The sequence below is a fragment of the Triticum aestivum genome, chromosome 1D (genome assembly GCF_018294505.1).
Source record: "Triticum aestivum cultivar Chinese Spring chromosome 1D, IWGSC CS RefSeq v2.1, whole genome shotgun sequence".
NCBI classification, from domain to species: Eukaryota; Viridiplantae; Streptophyta; class Magnoliopsida; order Poales; family Poaceae; genus Triticum; species Triticum aestivum.
Window position 1 is genome coordinate 407391519 of NC_057796.1, and position 17565 is coordinate 407409083.

General features: G+C 48.6%; 1 protein-coding gene and 1 pseudogene across 1 annotated transcript; one reads left to right on the forward strand and one right to left on the reverse strand.

Annotated features, from left to right (window-relative positions):
- Nucleotides 1–11479: 11479 nt before the first annotated feature.
- On the forward strand, nucleotides 11480–14266 carry LOC543039 (cyclin-B1-5). The gene is made up of 9 exons (XM_044588975.1): nucleotides 11480–11783; nucleotides 12097–12211; nucleotides 12309–12399; nucleotides 12490–12711; nucleotides 12821–12919; nucleotides 13016–13264; nucleotides 13415–13573; nucleotides 13715–13893; nucleotides 13980–14266. Exons 1-9 carry the CDS (start codon nucleotides 11729–11731, stop codon nucleotides 14122–14124), a joined length of 1314 nt encoding a protein of 437 aa, XP_044444910.1. The 5' UTR covers nucleotides 11480–11728; the 3' UTR covers nucleotides 14125–14266.
- An 886-nt stretch (nucleotides 14267–15152) lies between these two features.
- On the reverse strand, nucleotides 15153–16602 carry LOC123159776 (UDP-glycosyltransferase 87A2-like; annotated as a pseudogene).
- Between the last annotated feature and the right edge of the window lie 963 nt (nucleotides 16603–17565).

Here is a 17565-nt window from a genome sequence, read left to right on the forward strand (position 1 = left end):
AATTTTGAATCGGCTTTCCGGGTCTCAGATTCTTGATCCTCCAGCCAGGTTTTTACATCAGCCAATTGCGATTGAAGTTGAGCAGTGGCGTCCTGTATATGCACAGATTTGAAATCATATTCATATTTGGGTGACAGAAATAAAGTCCCAAGCCTTTTGGAGCAACAGTGCTTGGCACTTGGGGGCTAATGCGTACAGAAAAATTCTTCATACAATGGCAAATATAAATAAGTCCCAAGTACTTTGCAAGCAAGAGCACTCGGCACTTGGGAGCTAATGCATATTGCTCGCATTTGATTACTACTTCATGATGACCCAGTTGTGCTGCAAACAACCACAGCTGGCTCATGGGGGCTACACAAGTAAGCTTTCATTTATAAACAATGGTGAACAGTACCGGTTCATTCATGCTAATTAAACCGGCCCTTGGGGCTACAGATGCAATGTTAATTGTTAAAGACCCGGTTTAACTCTGATGATGAAAGCCGGCCTTTGAAGGATTCTACCAAAGATGCTTTTTATACTCATGGCTATTCTAAGTCTACAACATATTCAATCCTATCATACACAACAAACTTGGGGGCTGACAGGATATGCATAACTTATTAAAGTAGGAATTCATACCTCATATTTTTTATGCATCTGCTTCACCATATCAACTTCAAGGTCGCGACTGGTATGCACTTGGTTGAGGTAACCAGAGAGTACTTCACTAATGCTCAATTGAGAACAGTTGGCGATGTCAAATCTCACTTTTCGCCTTTCAACAAGCTCTTCTTTGGCAGAATGCTTGGCTAAGGCAGTAGGTTTTCCTGGTTCTTTGAAGCCGGTGCCAGTGATCACAACATCGTCGGCATGTGTCCCTGACGGTTTAATTGGGCTTGATGGTTCAGTGTTCAAAAGATCGATGTTTGTGTGGTCACTGGAGAGGTCAGGAATTTCTGGTGGAACATCATGGACAAGTTCTTCTGGTTGTGGCACAGAGGTGTCAGATGCTGGAACTTGCTATTCCGGTTCATGGACTTTGGGGTCTTCACTCGGCTTGATCACCTTTGCCTTCTTGCTAGGCTTTGCTTTTCCACTGCATGGGTTATGAGAGGTCAGTACAAGTATAAGAGCATAAAGAGGTAGAAAATAAAAGTAATTGTTGTTACCCAGGGGCAGTTTTGAATGCCGGCAGGGTCTGTGATGAGTCGCCAGAAGAAGAGCGAGAAGACTCCTGATAGTTTGAATCGGAAGAATTAAGTGGCTGGCGAATGAGACCCACCAGAGGATTAAAAGAGTTTAAATTTGGAAGGACCTCGTTTCAACGTTCCGTGGAGCTGGAGTATATGGTAAACCGGAGGATAACTCTTCACCTCCGCTGGTCCGAGTTTGTCGCCGATTCTCGTGCTGTTGTTGCTTCAAAAGAAAGTGAGGATCCAAATGAGCTAAGGGGTGTGAAAAGCTTACTTTCCCGGTTACCCGTCGAATTTTCTGTCTTGGCAAAGGCGCTGAGTCGGAGGAAATAATAGTTACCTCTTCTTCGACCGCTTGACTGGCCCCCGTGTCATCCTGATGATAATCAGTGTCAACAAGATAGTTGAAAAGGAGCCAAGGGAATCAAGGGCTACATCCTACTCAGAACTGTCATCCATTTCAAACATCTCAGGAGCGCTTAATTTCTTCTTATTCTTCTTGGCGGCTCTCTTGGCGGCTGTTGCTTTAGCCCTCGCTTTCTTGGCAGCTTCATGGTCATATTCCTTATTCCAAAAATTGGATTCAGCCTGTGAAAGTCATCAAAGTTGAGTTAATAGAACATTTGAATGATAAGGTAAGGTAAGTGATTTAGAGACTCACATCTGGTGGCAGGTTAAGGTTGCAGAAAGGGTTCAGTCCCACTTTGCTGCAGCTTTCCAGGCTCTCGTTCAGAAGGGTCTTTGTCATTTCATTAACTGCATTATTAGTTAAGCACACTGAGCTGTGGCGCAGTGGATCTTTTGCACCACCCGTGTAAGTGCACATTAAGCCGGATCAGCGGCTCAAGGGTATGATTCGCCAAGAAACCCAGCACCGAACCAAGTCAATACCAGTTAACCATTTCCCAGCAGGGCCTTGACCTTTGCAATAGTGGGTGCAAGGTTTGCACGTTTAGCAATGGTAAGCTTTTCGGGAAGATGATGCTTTGGGTCAAGCCGCTGGACACGATAACCCGGCAGTGGATTTTCATCAGCTGGAGAAGTATCTTTACAATAGAACCAAGTTTGGTTCCAATCTTTGGGGTGACTCGGCAGGCGAGCATAGGGGAAGATATCATCTCTTCTTCGTTGAATTGAGACCCCGCCAAGTTCTAAGCTGGGTCCGTTGGTGAATTCGTTCTGCCGGTTCAGATAAGAATATTCCCTGAAGAGTTCAACGCTGGGTTCTTCTTGAAGGTACACTTCACAGAAAACTTGAAAATTGCAGATGTTTGACACGGAATTGGGTCCGATGTCTTGAGGATGGAGTTGAAAGAAGTGCAGAACGTCTCGGAAAAATTTGGATCCGGGCGGTGAGAAGCCCCGATTCATGTGATCAGTAAAAATAATGACCTCACCATCCTTTGGTTGAGGTCTTTCTTCGCCTGGTTTGGGGGCGCACCAATGCATGATATTTTTTGCTGGTAAATAGCCGATTTTGACAAAATCTTTGAGCGTGTCTTCGGTAACAATAGAGGGAACCCAATTACATGAAGTGACTGTTTTCGGCATTTTGAAGGAAGAAGCCTAAAAGAGAGAAAATTTGCCGGTTTAAGTTGATTCGTTAAGCCGGAGGTGAACGCTGCAATATATATTCGGATTGGCGGCTTAAATGGGGCCTAATGACATATGACTAGTTAAAGCTGGTGATGTAAGCCGCCATGACAACAATGATATTCAAGATCTATCTAGAGCAAATTCCTCTAAGTGTTGGATAAAAAGGTTTTGCAGATTGGTGCAGTTAATTTGGATCTGACGCTGTTCGGAAAAGAAAGGTAAAATCAAAGTTTAATATCACAACAGCTAAAGAACTAGCGTATTAACAAGATTTCTGCATCTAAGAAGTGGATTTGGTGATTAAGGGAAGGTACAGAAACAGATTCCGCATGTTTTAAGTGTTATCTTTAGATCAAAATAAAGATTAAACAGAGGTACGGACGATGACGAACTCCGAAGAACTTCAGAAACCCTAATGGAGATCTACAGTGGGGAAAAGTGATGTGCTTACTAGGTCTGCTGAGCAATGGAGAGGCGCCACCGTTTCTCTGGATTCGTTCAGGTTGATGCAGTGGCCGGAGTTGAGGAAGCAGACGAGCTCGGTGGCGGCGGTGCTCAAGTGTGCAGATGCGCCGTGAAGAGAAAGGTTGAAGACGAGAAGGAGATAGGGGAAAATGAAAAAGGCTGCCTGACCCTATTTATAAGGAAAGGGTAATAGGCGGGCGCGAAAAATGAGGAGGCCAAAGAATGATTATCTAGCCGCTCGGACACCTCGATTTTTGGGATGGTTATTAAAGATAAGGATCTATTAAGATATGATGGGTGTTGTGCAAAATTAATGACAGATGATGTCATGGCGGGCTTCCGTAATTCCAGGAGATGACGTCATGGCGGGCTACAATATCTTGCTAGAACAAACGAAGAAAGATTTTTTTCTAAGTGTTAAAGATTGACATGAACAAGTTCAAATCAACCTGGGGCCTAATGTTGGGGATATGACTATTGGGTATGACCCGCCCAGGAGGGGCCGGATTATCCCAATGGCGGTTCATCAAAACAAAGCCCATGAAGAGGTGGAAGATGGCGGTTCATGAAGCAGAGGGTTCAAAGCCCAAAGGCGGCTTAAGGCCCATAAGTGTAAACCGCCATGTATGTATGACTTGTGTTGTAAGGTATGTATAGTTAGTCACCGAGCCGGACACGTTTGTGTATGAGCCGTCCGGGACTCCATGAGCCATGGGGCGTCAACCTGTGTATATAAAGGGACGACCCGGCGGCGGCTTAGGGCAAGAAACAACAGATCGAAAGCTAGGTCAAGCGTATTCGCTCCATGGTAATCGAAACATCAACAATACCACCTCAAACTGGATTAGGCCTTTACCTTCATCACAAGGGGTCGAACCAGTATAAACTCCTTGTGTCCTTTGTCCCATTTAACCCCTTTAAGCTAACCCTGTTGCGATGGCTCCATGACTAAGTCCTTCTGTTAGGACATCGGCCGTGATAATTCCACGATAGAGCATTTCTTAAAGAATAACTAAGCACACCGTGCTCAAAAAGATATAAGTGAAGCACTAGAGCAAATCCATAGCTCATGAAAATTTAAGTGAAGCATAGAGAGCAATTCTAACAAGTCATGGCATAATTTTGGCTCTCTCAAATAGGCGTGTCCAACAAGGATTCAAGACTCAAAGAGCAAAACAAAACAAGCAAAGACTCATATCATACAAGACGCTCCAAGCAAAACACATAATATGTGATGAATAAAAATCTAGCTTTGAGTAAAATACCAATTGTCGTTAGAAGAAAGAGGGGATGCCACTCGGGGCATCCCCAAACTTAGTTGCTTGCTTCTCTTTGGATAATAACTTCGGGTGCCATGGGCATCCCCAAGCTTAGTTGCTTGCTTCTCTTTGGATAATAACTTCGCGTGCCATGGGCATCCCCAAGCTTAGGCTCTTCTTACTCCTTATTCCTTCATCCATCGTAAGATAACCCAAAACTTGAAAACTTCAATCACACAAAACTCCAACAAAACCTTCGTGAGATCCGTTAGTATAAGAAAGCAAATCACTACTATAAGTACTGTATCAAACCAATTCATATTTTGTTCTTGCATTATATCTACTGTATTCCAAATTTTCTATGGCAAAAACACATCAAAGAAAACCATAGAATCATCAAAACAAGCACACAACGCAAAGAAAACAGAATCTGTAAAAAACAGAACATTTTGTAGTAATCTGGATATTTCGAATACTTCTGTAACTCCAAAAATTCTGAAAAAATTAGTACCACGTGAGACATTTTTATATTAATATTCTGCAAAAAGAATCAACTCAAAAGCACTCTTCTGTTTAAAATGAGAATTATTTTCGTGAGCACAAAAGTTTCTGTTTTTCAGCAAGATCAAACAACTATCACCCAAGAAGATCCTAAAGGCTTTGCTTGGCACGAACACTAATTAAAACACAAAAAACACAATCATAACAGCAGCATAATTGTGCTAACACTCAAGAACAGAAAGCAAAAAGCAAAAATAAATTTTATTCATCGGGTTGCCTCCCAACAAGCGCTATAGTTTCACGCCCCAAGCTAGGCATAAAGCAAGGATCTAAGTTTTGTCATCTTTGTCTTTAATTTCTTTAGGGGTATTCTTGTCATGAGGTTATGTAAAGACAACATAAAACATATTATCCATAGAAACCGTAGCATTCCTAAGTTGGTTTTCATCATATCCCCTTTGATTTCCAGCAACAATCCAAGAGTGATGTTGGTTTACATTATTGAAAACTTGTTGGAATATATCTAAAACGGGGACTTCCTTCTTAAGATTCCCATCAAAAAATGTATTATCCCTAAGAAAATGCCTTAGCGCATAATCACTATTGTAAAGAATTTCATCTATCACGGGTTTTTCACGATTCATACCATCAAAATGAAAGATTTCCCTAGCTTCCCGAATTATATAATCAAATTCATTCATAAGGACAAGGGTGGCCAACTTTTTAGCCCTAGGATTCTTTATAACGGGAAGCTCAAAAAACAATCTTTGCAAAGTAGGATGAGTATGAATAAATTTACTTTCAAGTTTCAGAACTAGTGCTAAAATAGCATCCGCATAAAATCTAGTAGTTTTAAGTATAGGAGCATCATCAAGACTTAGATTTCCAACACAATTGAAAAATTCTTGGATACGTTCTTTTCCCATAACATTCCCTTGCCCCAAGATAAAAGTTTTGGCATCTAGATTGCCCGTACGTCCAATCTTAGGAGTTAGGCCATCATCTATTGGTGCCATACCGAAGTCACTCATGATTGCAAGCAAAGGATAGATCTGACGAGAAAATGGCGAACGAAAAAGAGGGCGAATAAAACGGCAAATTTTTGTGAAGTGGGGTAGAGGAAAACGAGAGGCAAATGGCAAATAATGTAAATTGCGAGGAGATGAGATTTGTGATTAGGAACCTGGTATATGTTGAAGATCCTCCCCGGCAACGGTGCCAGAAATTCCTTTTGATGGCGGCTTGAAGCTACGTCAGTATTTCCCCAAAGAGGAAGGGATGATGCAGTACAACAACGGTAGGTATTTTCCTCAGTGATGAAACCAAGGTTATCGAACCAGTAGGAGAACCAAGCAACACAACGTAAATAGCACCTGCACACAAATAACAAATACTCGCAACCCGACGTGTAAAAGGGGTTGTCAATCCCTTTCGGGAAACGGCGCCCGAGATAGGCAAACGGACGTGAGAGAGTAGTAAATATTGATATATTGAATGCCAAATAAAATAAATTGCAGCAAGGTATTTTTGTATTTTTTAATAGATCTGAAAATAAAAGCAAACAAAAAGTAGATCGCAAAGGCAAATATATTAAAGAAGAGACCCATGGGCCGTAGGTTTCACTAGTGGCTTCTCTCGAGAAAAATAGCAAACAGTGGGTAAACAAATTACTGTTGGGCAATTGATAGAACTTCAAATAATCATGACGGATATCCAGGCAATGATCATTATATAGGCATCACGTCCAAGATTAGTAGATCGACTCCTGCTTGTATCTACTACTATTACTCCACACATCGACCGCTATCCAGCATGCATCTAGTGTATTAAGTTCATGGAGAAATGGAGTAATGCAATAAGAGCGATGACATGATGTAGACAAGATCTATTTATGTAGAAATAGACCCCATCGTTTTATCCTTAGTAGCAACGATACATACGTGCGGTTCCCCTTCTCTCACTGGGATCAAGCACCGTAAGATCGAACCCACTACAAAGCACCTCTTCCCATTGCAAGATAAATAGATCAAGTTGGCCAAACAAAACCCAAATACCGGAGAAGAAATACGAGGCAATAAGCAAGCATGCATATAAGAGATCAAAGAAAACTCAAATAACTTTCATGGATAAAAAGATAGATCTGATCATAAACTCAAAGTTCATCCGATCCCAACAAACACACCGCAAAATTAAAGAGTTACATCATATGGATCTCCAAGAGACCATTGTATTGATAATCAAAAAGAGAGAGAGGAAGCCATCTAGCTACTAACAACGGACCCGTAGGTCTACAAAGAACTACTCACGCATCATCGGAGAGGCACCAATGGAAGTGGTGAACCCCTCCGTGATGGTTTCTAGATTGGATCTGGTGGTTCTGGACTCTGCGGCGGCTGGAATTGATTTTCATCGACTCCCCTAGGGTTTCTGGAATATTGGGGTATTTATAGAGCAAAGAGGCGGTTCGGGGGGCACCCGAGGTGGGCACAACCCACCTGGGCGCGCCTGGGCCCCCAGGCGCGCCCTGGTGGGTTGTGCTCCCCTCGGAGCACCCCCCAGGTGCTTCTCCGGCCTACTGGATGTCTTCTGGTACAAAAAAATCTCCAAAATGTTTCGCTGCGTTTGGACTCTGTTTGGTATTCATTTCCTGCGATGTAAAAAACATGCAGTAAACATCAACTGGCACTTGGCACTATGTCAATAGGTTAGTACCAAAAATTGATATAAAATGATTATAAAACATCCAAGAATGATAATATAACATCATGGAACAATCAAAAATTATAGATACGTTGGAGACGTATCACCCATCACCTCTCGCGAGCACCTCCCGGACCGCACTTGACCTCACCGACCCGGAATGCCTGCTCTGACCTGCCTCGGGCCCAAATCCGGCCGCCCGAGCACAAACCCTAGGTCACAGCCACCCCTGACACAAGAGCGCCACCGACCTGAACCTAGGAGAAGGGAGGCCACCTCCACACCCTGTACCCCGCCATCAAGCCGAATCGACGTGCCGCGAGCAAGCCTACAACCAGCGCCACCACCATGTGCTGCCCCATCGTCAAGATGAATCGACGTGCCGCTAGCAAGCCGACAACCAGCGCCACCACCATGTGCTACCCCCACCGAGAAGAATAACCAGGAGTAGCAGGGAGCCCCCTGCCGGAGACAGCTGATGACCCACAAGTATAGGGGATCAATTGTAGCTCTTTTCGATAAGTAAGAGTGTCGAATCCAACAAGGAGCAGAAGGAAATGACAAGTGGTTTTCAGCAAGGTAATGTCTGGTACACGGGAATTTTATCTAGTCACTTTCATCATGTTGATTCGATTCGTGTTCGCTACTTTGATAATTTGATATGTGGGTGGGTCGGTGCTTAGGTGCTTTTCTTACTTGAACAAACCTCCTACTTATGATTAACCCCCTCGCAAGCATCCGCAACTACGAGAAAAGTATTAAGAATAAATTCTAACCATAGCATTAAACTTTGGGATCCAATCGGTCCCTTACTCGCATAAACTAGGGTTTAAGCTTCTGTCACTCTTGCAACCCATCATCTAATAACTATTCCACAATGCATTCCCTTAGGCCCAAATATGGTGAAGTGTCATGTAGTCGACGTTCACATGACACCACTAAGGGAATCACAACATACATACTATCAAAATATCGAACACATATCAAGTTCACATGATTACTTGCAACATGATTTCTCCCGTGACCTCAAGAACAAAAGTAACTACTCACAAATGATAATCATGCTCAAGATCAGAGGGGTATTAAATAGCATAATGGATATGAACATATAATCTTCCATCAAACAAACCATACAGTAATCAACACTACCAGTCACCCACAAGCACCAATCTATAGTTCTGGTACAAAGATTGAACACAAGAGATGAACTAGGGTTTGAGATGAGATGGTGCTGTTGAAGATGTTGATGGAGATTGCCCTCTCCAAGATGGGAGAGTTGTTGGTGATGATGATGACGATGATTTCCCCCTCCGGGAGGGAAGTTTCCCCCGGCGGAATCGCTCCACCGGAGGGCAAAAGTGATACTGCCCAAGTTCCGCCTCGAGACGGCGGCGCTCCGTCCCGAAAGTCCTCTCCTTATTTTTCCTAGGTCAAAATGACTTCTATACCAAAAGATGGGCACCGGAGGTGGGCCTGGGTGAGCACAACCCACCAGGGCGCGCCTGGGCTCCCTGGCGCGCCCAGGTGGGTTGTGCCCACCTGGTGGGCCCCCTCTGGTAGTTATTTGCTCCAATATTCTTCAAATATTCCATAAAAAATATCCATGAAGTTTCAGCTTGTTTGGTGTTGTGCAGAATAGGTGGCCTGACGTAGCTTTTCCAGGTCCAGATTTCCAGCTGCCGGAATTCTCCCTCTTTGTGTGTACCTTGCATATTATGAGAGAAAAGGCATTAGAATTACTCCAAAAAGCATTATTATGCATAAAAACATCATAAATAACAGTAGAAAAACATGATGCAAAATGGACGTGTCAGCAGCCGCCGCCAATCGAGGGAAACACCAGCCGGGGCCAGAAGCAGCCGCCAGAGGCAGACCCTCGCCACCCGGGTCGCGGCCACCACGGGCGCACCCCACGCAGCCATCCACACAGGCACTAGGGGCCACAGCGGTCGTGGGACACGCATGGGAGCCCGCCGTCGCACCCTGCAGCCAGCGCTCTGCCACCCGCAGGGAAGACCGCCCGCGCCGATCTCGCTAGCAGAGGGGAGGAAGGGTCCCGCCGCCGCCTACGCCAACCAGACTTTGCCCGGTGGTGCGCCCCGGCGGTGGAGAGGCGGAGAGGAGGGAGGGGGGTCGCGGGGCCGGCGGCGCTAGGGTTTCCCTCCCAGTCGCCACTGGAGCGACGCGGGAGGGGAGGGTGGGGAGCCTTTTCCAACTGTAAAAGAACCACTTGGCCCCACCAGTAAAACCATGCAGTTTCACCGAACAAAACCTCCCCTACTTTTGCAGCGAGAGAAGGAACCAGATATGCGTAGAGATCAAGAACATCATGTATCTGAATCCATATGTCCAAAGTGTCAAGCTTAACTTGGGATGGTTGGGTTACTCCATCATAGGGAGTTATGATAACAGCATCACCCCTGAAGTTCCATGGTCCTTCTTGCATTCCCTCTCCAGATCACCAAGGCAAAAAACCGAAGAATGTAGAGGTTCGGTTCCAGAGGCTTGAAGTTGACTTCCTGCGCAAGATCCCCAACGGCTTTAGAGCATCTCCAACAGCCGGGCAACGCGCCGCGCGCTAGAAGTCACGATACAGCGCCGGGTTAGCCAGTTTTTGCGCACGGCGGTGCGCTGGCTCCAGCGGCCGCCGCAAATTAAAGCGCGCCCACGCCACTCCAGCAGGCGCGCAATATTTTAGTTTTTTCTACTATGATTCGATGCATATTTGGTTTCGTAGATAGTTCTCCTCCTACTACTACTACTACTACTACTACTCATCCGACTCGGACTCTGTCTCAGTGATGTCCTCCTCCGACGTCGGAGTGTAGGCGTCAAGGAATCGCTCGTCGCCGGAGTTCCAGGAGGACGCATCTCCTAGCGCTTGGTTGTATTTAGCGACCGCCTTCCGCGTTCGCTTGTCCTCGCGATAGTCGGCTCGCTCCTCCCTCCTCTTCGCCCTCCTCTGGGCGAAGAACTGTTCCTCGTTGGTGTCTTCCGGGAAGCGATGGCTCCACAGCGCCATGGCTTGCTCGTCCATCTCGGCCAGCCTGAGACGATGCTCCCGCCTCCGGTGCTTGCGACGATCCTCGTCGATGAGAAGCCGCGGGAAAGGCGCCAACTCTTGTGCGCGCTCCCGCGTCGCCACGTCGGCGAAGTTCATGTCCTGACGGGACCGCAAGAGGCGCCACGCCACAGCGTCGTACGCGCGTGCGCCCTCCTGGGCGGTGTCGAAGGTTCCGAGACGGAGCCGCATGCCGCTGCACGACCGAATCTCGACGGAGTAGGTGCCGGACGGACGCACGCGGACGCCGCGGTAGCCCGTACCTCCCCGGCGGCGAGGCGGCATGGTGGCGCGGTGGTGGCGTGTCGGCGGCAGAGCGCGACAGAGGGCGACGGAGAGATGGAGAGAGCGGCAGAGGGCGCTGCAATTTATAGGCGCGCCAAATGTAGCGCGCGAGCTGCCGCCTTTTCCCCGCACGCGCAATCGTTTCCCGCGCGCTAGTTTTCCGCCACCGCTGGAGCGCGCGAAAACGTCCCGCGCGCACTAAAAGGCCAATTTACCCCGCGCACGCTAAAAAGCCAATTTACCCCGCGCGCGTCTTTTGCCGCGGCTGTTGGAGATGCTCTTAGAGACTAGATGGGCCGATGTGTGGTCGGCCTTGTGGCCAAATGTGGGCCAGATGGCATTTCCGTTATTACGTTCCGGGGTTCCACAGCACAGGAGACGTGATAATCCCAGCTTCCGGGACCGGTACCGTAAACTCGCAGCCGGAAACTATCCTTTCCAAGAACCAAAGAACCCCCAACGGCTACTTTGTGCCGCCGCCGCCTCAACCACAGCCGCCCGCTTCTATAAAGCTTCAGGTCTCTTCCGTCCGCCCCAACGGCTCGCAGCAGTAGGAGGAGAGAGGGATCGGAGCGAGAGGTCCGCTGCCCGCTCTGCCCTGCTCTGTTCAAGAACTCGCCGGAGGAGTAGCACCTCGCCGGTTCTCGGCCCTTCGAACGGAGCTGGAACAGCAAGAAGTCCCCATGGCGACCAGGCATAACCAGCACGCGGCTGCCGCTCCGCAGCCGACCACCAGAGGTGAGCCGCCCGCCCGCCCGCCCTCCCTCCCGCCCAATCTCTCTTTCTCCCCGCGCGACGCGGGGAACGACCGCTCTAGCCTCTAGGGGTTCTCGATTTGTCGATTTGGACCTGCCTGCGCCGTTAGCTTCTTGCGGCTTGTTTTGTTCGAGTTCTTGATCTGTTCGTCTTACGAGCCTGATTCGCCAAGATCGGATTTTTAGTTCTCGAGTTCTTGATTTCTAGTCTGATGCGAGCGAGTTTCGTGCCTGATCTGTGTGTCAAAAAAGCAGTTCCTTGATCTTTACTCATGTTTCTCTTTCGTCATGTCCAGGTGCCGCAGTACCGGCAGGGAAGCAGAAGGACGCCGGCGGCCGCCCCGGTGCGGGAGGGAACAGGCGGGTGCTCGGGGACATCGGCAACGTCGTCCACGCCCACGTCCTCGACGGGTAAGAAAATCAATCAGCGCAAGGATCAAATCCCGTCCTGCTTTTCTTTCTTCCGTTCTTTCTCCTGAACTGAATCCGTTCTTGTTCGCTGCAACAGCAAGATCCAGCTGCCGGCGGGGATAAATCGCCCAATCACCAGGAGCTTCGGTGCTCAGCTCTTGCAGAAGGCCCAGGCCGATCCATCTAAGGTACAGACAGACACGAGCCCCCCTTTCCGATGTTCGAAAGCAATTTCTTGATGATGGATTTCTAATCTAAATCGCTGTGGTGGTTTGCAGAACGGCGTAGCTGTTCCTCCAGCAGCGCGGGCCGGCCTGAAGCCGGTGGCCAAGAAGGTCCCTGTCAAGCTCAAGCCCGCCGCCCCTCGCCCTGAGCCGGCCGCCAAGATCGTCACCGGCTCCGGCGAAAACAGGAAGCCATCAGAGGTCGCCGCCGTTTGCTCTGCCCCCAGGAAGAAGGTCGTCCACACCCTCACGACCGTGCTCAGCCATCGGTCCAAGGTGAGCGACCCGGGCCATCCAACCAACACCTCTCTCTGTCCTTGGTCCTTACTGCTCATCCTCTCCCAGTAGTGCCTTAACTCTGCTCGCGTGTTCTTGTGAATGGCAGGAGGCCTCAATCGATGACATCGACAAGCTCGACGGCGACAACGAGCTCGCCGTCGTCGACTACATCGACGACATCTACAGATACTACAAGGAGGCACAGGTAACCACAAACCTCCCTCTTCAGCAATTGTCTGCTCAAGTGACACACCGCAAGCAACTGTTCTGACGATGTTCACCAATCTGTGTTGTGTTGCAGCACGAGTGCCGGCCGATAGATTACATGGGCAGCCAGCCCGAGATCAACCCCAAGATGAGGGCAATCCTGATAGACTGGCTAGTGGAAGTGACCCATAAGTTCGAGCTCATGCCCGAGAGCATGTACTTGACAATGTACGTCATCGACAGGTTCCTCTCCTTACAGGCGGTGCCTCGGCGGGAGCTGCAGCTCGTCGGCATGGCGGCCATGCTCATCTCCTGCAAGTACGAGGAGATCTGGGCGCCCGAGGTATATATGGCCCAAACACTTTCTCTCATCCCCAGTGAATCCTGTTCGTTCCAGTAGCTGCCTCAATCTGCTCGTGTCTGTCTGTCTGTCTGTCTGTCTGTCTGTGAAGGAACTCTGAATCTGAAGTGGCGGTTTGCTTTGTGTTTGCAGGTAGACGATTTCATATCCATAGCCGACTACTCGTACTCGAGGCAGCAGATCCTGTCCATGGAGAAGAATATCCTGAACAGCATGGCGTGGAACCTCACCGTGCCCACCCCGTACGTCTTCCTGGTGCGGTTCGCCAAGGCCGCCGGGAGCGACAAGGAGGTAAAATGCATTGGACATTGATTCAGATATCTGAAGTTGCATGTCAGATAGATGTGCCATGGAACAATATGATCTTGTTGTTGAACGTAGCTTGAACATTTGCTGAATTTCGTTTCCTCCTGTTCTTGTGGATGAACGCAGCTTGAGCATATGATCTTCTTCTTCGCCGAGATGGCGCTCATGGAGTACGGGCTGGTCACGGTGCGCCCCTCGCTCGTGGCGGCGTCTGCCGTGTACGCCGCCCGGTGCACGCTGAAAAGAAGCCCCGTCTGGACAGAAACCCTGAAGCACCATACGGGATTCGCTGAACCGCAGCTCCTGTGAGTGATCCATTCACTTGTCTGCCTGATGAACTTTGCTGAATGAGCTGGAACTCATGGAAATTCTTTCTGTTTGTTGGTTTCAGGGAGCCTGCCAAGATGCTGGTCATGGCGCACGCGGCTGCTCCGGAGAGCAAGCTCAAGGCCATCTACAAGAAGTACTCGTGTGAGCAGTACGGGCGCGTGTCTCTGCGCCCTCCGGCAGTTGCTGCTCCTCAGCGCCTGGCCTAGTCTGCTTTAGGATTTGCTGCTCGGCTTTCGATCTTGAAAGCTTGGTTGCTTACTGTTACTGTCTGTGTTCTGCTACTATCTGATATGATACACCAGGGTGTAAACAACAACTATATTCATTCATATGTTTGAATCGTCTTCATTCAAAGTAATGCTTTAGCGATTTCCTTGGCTTGAATGAAGATTGCTGGGTATTACTTACTCTGTATATACGGCACACCAGAGTGCACTACAACAGTTCATACTAGTTTGAATCGAATTCAGAGCTGTGTTACTGAATAAGTTTTCCTGTTCTTACAAGTGGTCTTTGTTTCAGTTTGTGTTTGTTACAGTTATCCAGTTCTCTTTTTCTCTTCGGATCAGGAGCTTTTCGTTGCTGAATAAGCAAGTGCAGAAACTTAAAATTGAAAGCAAGAAAAAACTTAAAATTACAGTTTTATCCAGTTCTTCTTTGTTTCAGTTTTCCTTGCCGAACAAACATTAGCTGACTGCAGAAACTTAAAATTGAAAGCAAGAAAAAACTGTTTCCCCATCTCAACAGCCATCTGAATATATCTTGAAAGCTTGAAAAAACTTTTTGGTTTACACTTGTCACCTACTTGTAAAAATCATAGCTGAAATTTTATCCTCGTTGGACTGAAAGTTTCCTTGGGTGGTATTGGTCAATTCTCAGTTTTTTTTTTGCTGAACAAAACAATAATGTACTTGCAACTGTGTTGGGCAATAAGAGACAACAGGGGAGCTAATTCAGATGAAAGGAGAAGCACATATATACCAGAGAGTGCAGAAAAGGAAGCTCAGGAAAAATAAACCAAGAGGGACTAGAATTACAGGAAAAATGGAAGTGATTTGAAATTCATTTAAAGGGACTGACTCTTCTTTTCCCTCCACCTTTCCAGCAGAAAATTGAGTTCATTCCCAGCGTCAATCGAATTCAAATGCACTCTCGAAATAGGCTTTCGCCCCGCTATATTGATATAGCAACCATCCGATATAACAGAGATCCCAATGCTGGGGCAGACAGCACAAGTACACCCAAGAGAAAAGAAATAGAAAGTAAAAGAAACGAATGACAACAGAGTCGGATCGACGGAAATGATGATGATCCACAACCGTTGCGCCCTTCGAAGATTTCCACCACACTCCTAGCACTTCGGACACACCGCAACACTTTCAGGAAGGAATTCGACGATAATGACGCTGCTGCCCGGACTGGTCCTAGGGTTTCCCCCGGTACGCAGACGGGTGTGGATGAGGGGATACCCGACGCCCTTCAGGAAGGAACGACGACGCCCACATGCGTCGCCGCATCGATGCCAGCCAAGCCGGCAAGGATTTCTCGCGTCCGCCACACACCCACACCTCGACCGATCCGTCGCGCTCCATCAAACTTGCCGCCAACCAACATGCGCTACCACAGTCTTAGAGTCACCACCGCCGTCTCACTGCGTCAAATACACTGCTCAAATGAACAACATACTTATTGAATTCAAATACATTTCAGTTATTGAGCCGTGAAATGTAACTGATGAAAGACGTGAAATCGCTGTCCGATGAACCACCCACTTCGACCGCGGCACGAGAAGCTTCTTTCATAAGAGACGCTCTCCTCCTCGCGCCCTCACCGTCGTCACAATTCATAAGCCCATTAACACCTCCAGCAATTTCATCTCTTCCGATGGCGTCATCGCCCCAGACCTTCTCCTTGAGGTTGTACCCAACCTTCCACTCGTCGACGATAGCCGGCTGTTGATCGGCTGGTCGAAGGCTATCGGCAGAGTCAGCATCGGCACGCCGGCGTACAGCGCATCCAGCGTCGAGTTCATGCCGCAGCGGGTGAAGAACCCCCCAACGGAAGGATGGCACAATACATTGAGCTGGTCACACCACGGGACGATCACACAGTCGCCTCGACGGATCAAATCGTGCACGCCGGCGCAGGCGTCGCGGAGCACCCAGAGGAACCTGAACTTGCTCTCGGCCAGGCCAATGGCGATCTCGTCGAGCTGAGCGGACGACACCGAAGTTGTCAGACACCGGACAAGCGGTACCGCCGGCGGCCACGGGCAGGCGGTCGAAGCGGTACTGCACGGAGAACATGGTGGCGCTGGGTGGCGAGAGGACGCACACCGGGACGCCCCTCCGGTTGCCTACGCGCACGGCCCAGGGCACGAACGTGTCGGCGAATATGGCCGCCGGCGCGGCCCCGAGCCGGTCGAGGAGGCGCTCGAAGGGAGCCTCCATCCGGGTGTACACGGCCTCGACGAACCCGGCCATGTCCTCGGCGCGGCCGTGCTCGGAGGGGACGACGTTGGGGATGGCCTCCAGGCGGACGCCCGACGGCGCGGGCCCGCCGCCGAGCAGGCCGAGCCACTCCTCGCTGACGACGACGGTGGCGGAGACGCCGCCCCGGGCGGCGAGGAGGCGGCACAGGTTCAGCATCGCGTTGATGTGGCCGCGGCCAGGGTGCGGCGACGGAGTTCATTGGTCGGTGGCTACGCTTGGCGGCCTCCTGCTCGGCGGGGATCGAAGACTCGAAGCAGAGTTCCTGTGAACTGTGACCATGGTCCATGGGGATTCCGGCTGCCATCTTTCGTGCAGGCGGCGGGGCGGCGGGACCGAAAATACATTATTTCTACAGAGAAAAATGCATAGAGATATCCACCAACCAATTCCACCGTTTGTCATGCTTCAAGATTTGTGCTCACGTTTTACTTTTTTTTAGAAAAGAGGCTGGCGCCTGGCTTTAAAATGTAGCTCTTACAACCAACAATACAACACAACACAACACAACGCCAAAAGAAAAAACTCCGGCATGATACAAGGGTGCCTAGAAACAGCAACAAAGCCGAAAAAGCAAAGACAACGAGGCATTGGAGCCCTCAAACATAACCGAAGGACTGATGCGGCGAAGGAAGCTAGCCGTCCATGGAAGTTGTGTCTCGCCATCGCCTAGACATCCGGCACAATAGCGCCAACCTGCTCACGTTTTACTTCCTCCCATAAAAAATATTTAAAGTTTTAAATTTGCCCTAAATCAAACTTATTTATTTTTGATCAAATCAATTGCAAACTTTGGGAATTTGGTCGCCCACTAAAAAATTCATGGTGTCAGAAAGTACTTGTGTTGATTGTAAATTTTTCCTAAATGAAAATTAGGATAACAATATGTCCAGAAACAGAGAACTTAGCTGACTCGACACACACTATCAGAAATCCAACCACCGCACCATTTTCCATACTGGCAATGGTGATTTCACGACAGACAACCAGCGATCATTGTAGCACCACAATCCAACTAGGTTGGCCTTGCCAAACAACTAGCCCAACGTGTCAAGGGCTAGTTAGTTCAGTCTTTGGTGTTGTAACGCCCACGATGCGGCTATATCTCCCACGTGTCGAGGCACGACTTAGAGGCATAACCGCATTGTAGGTATTGTC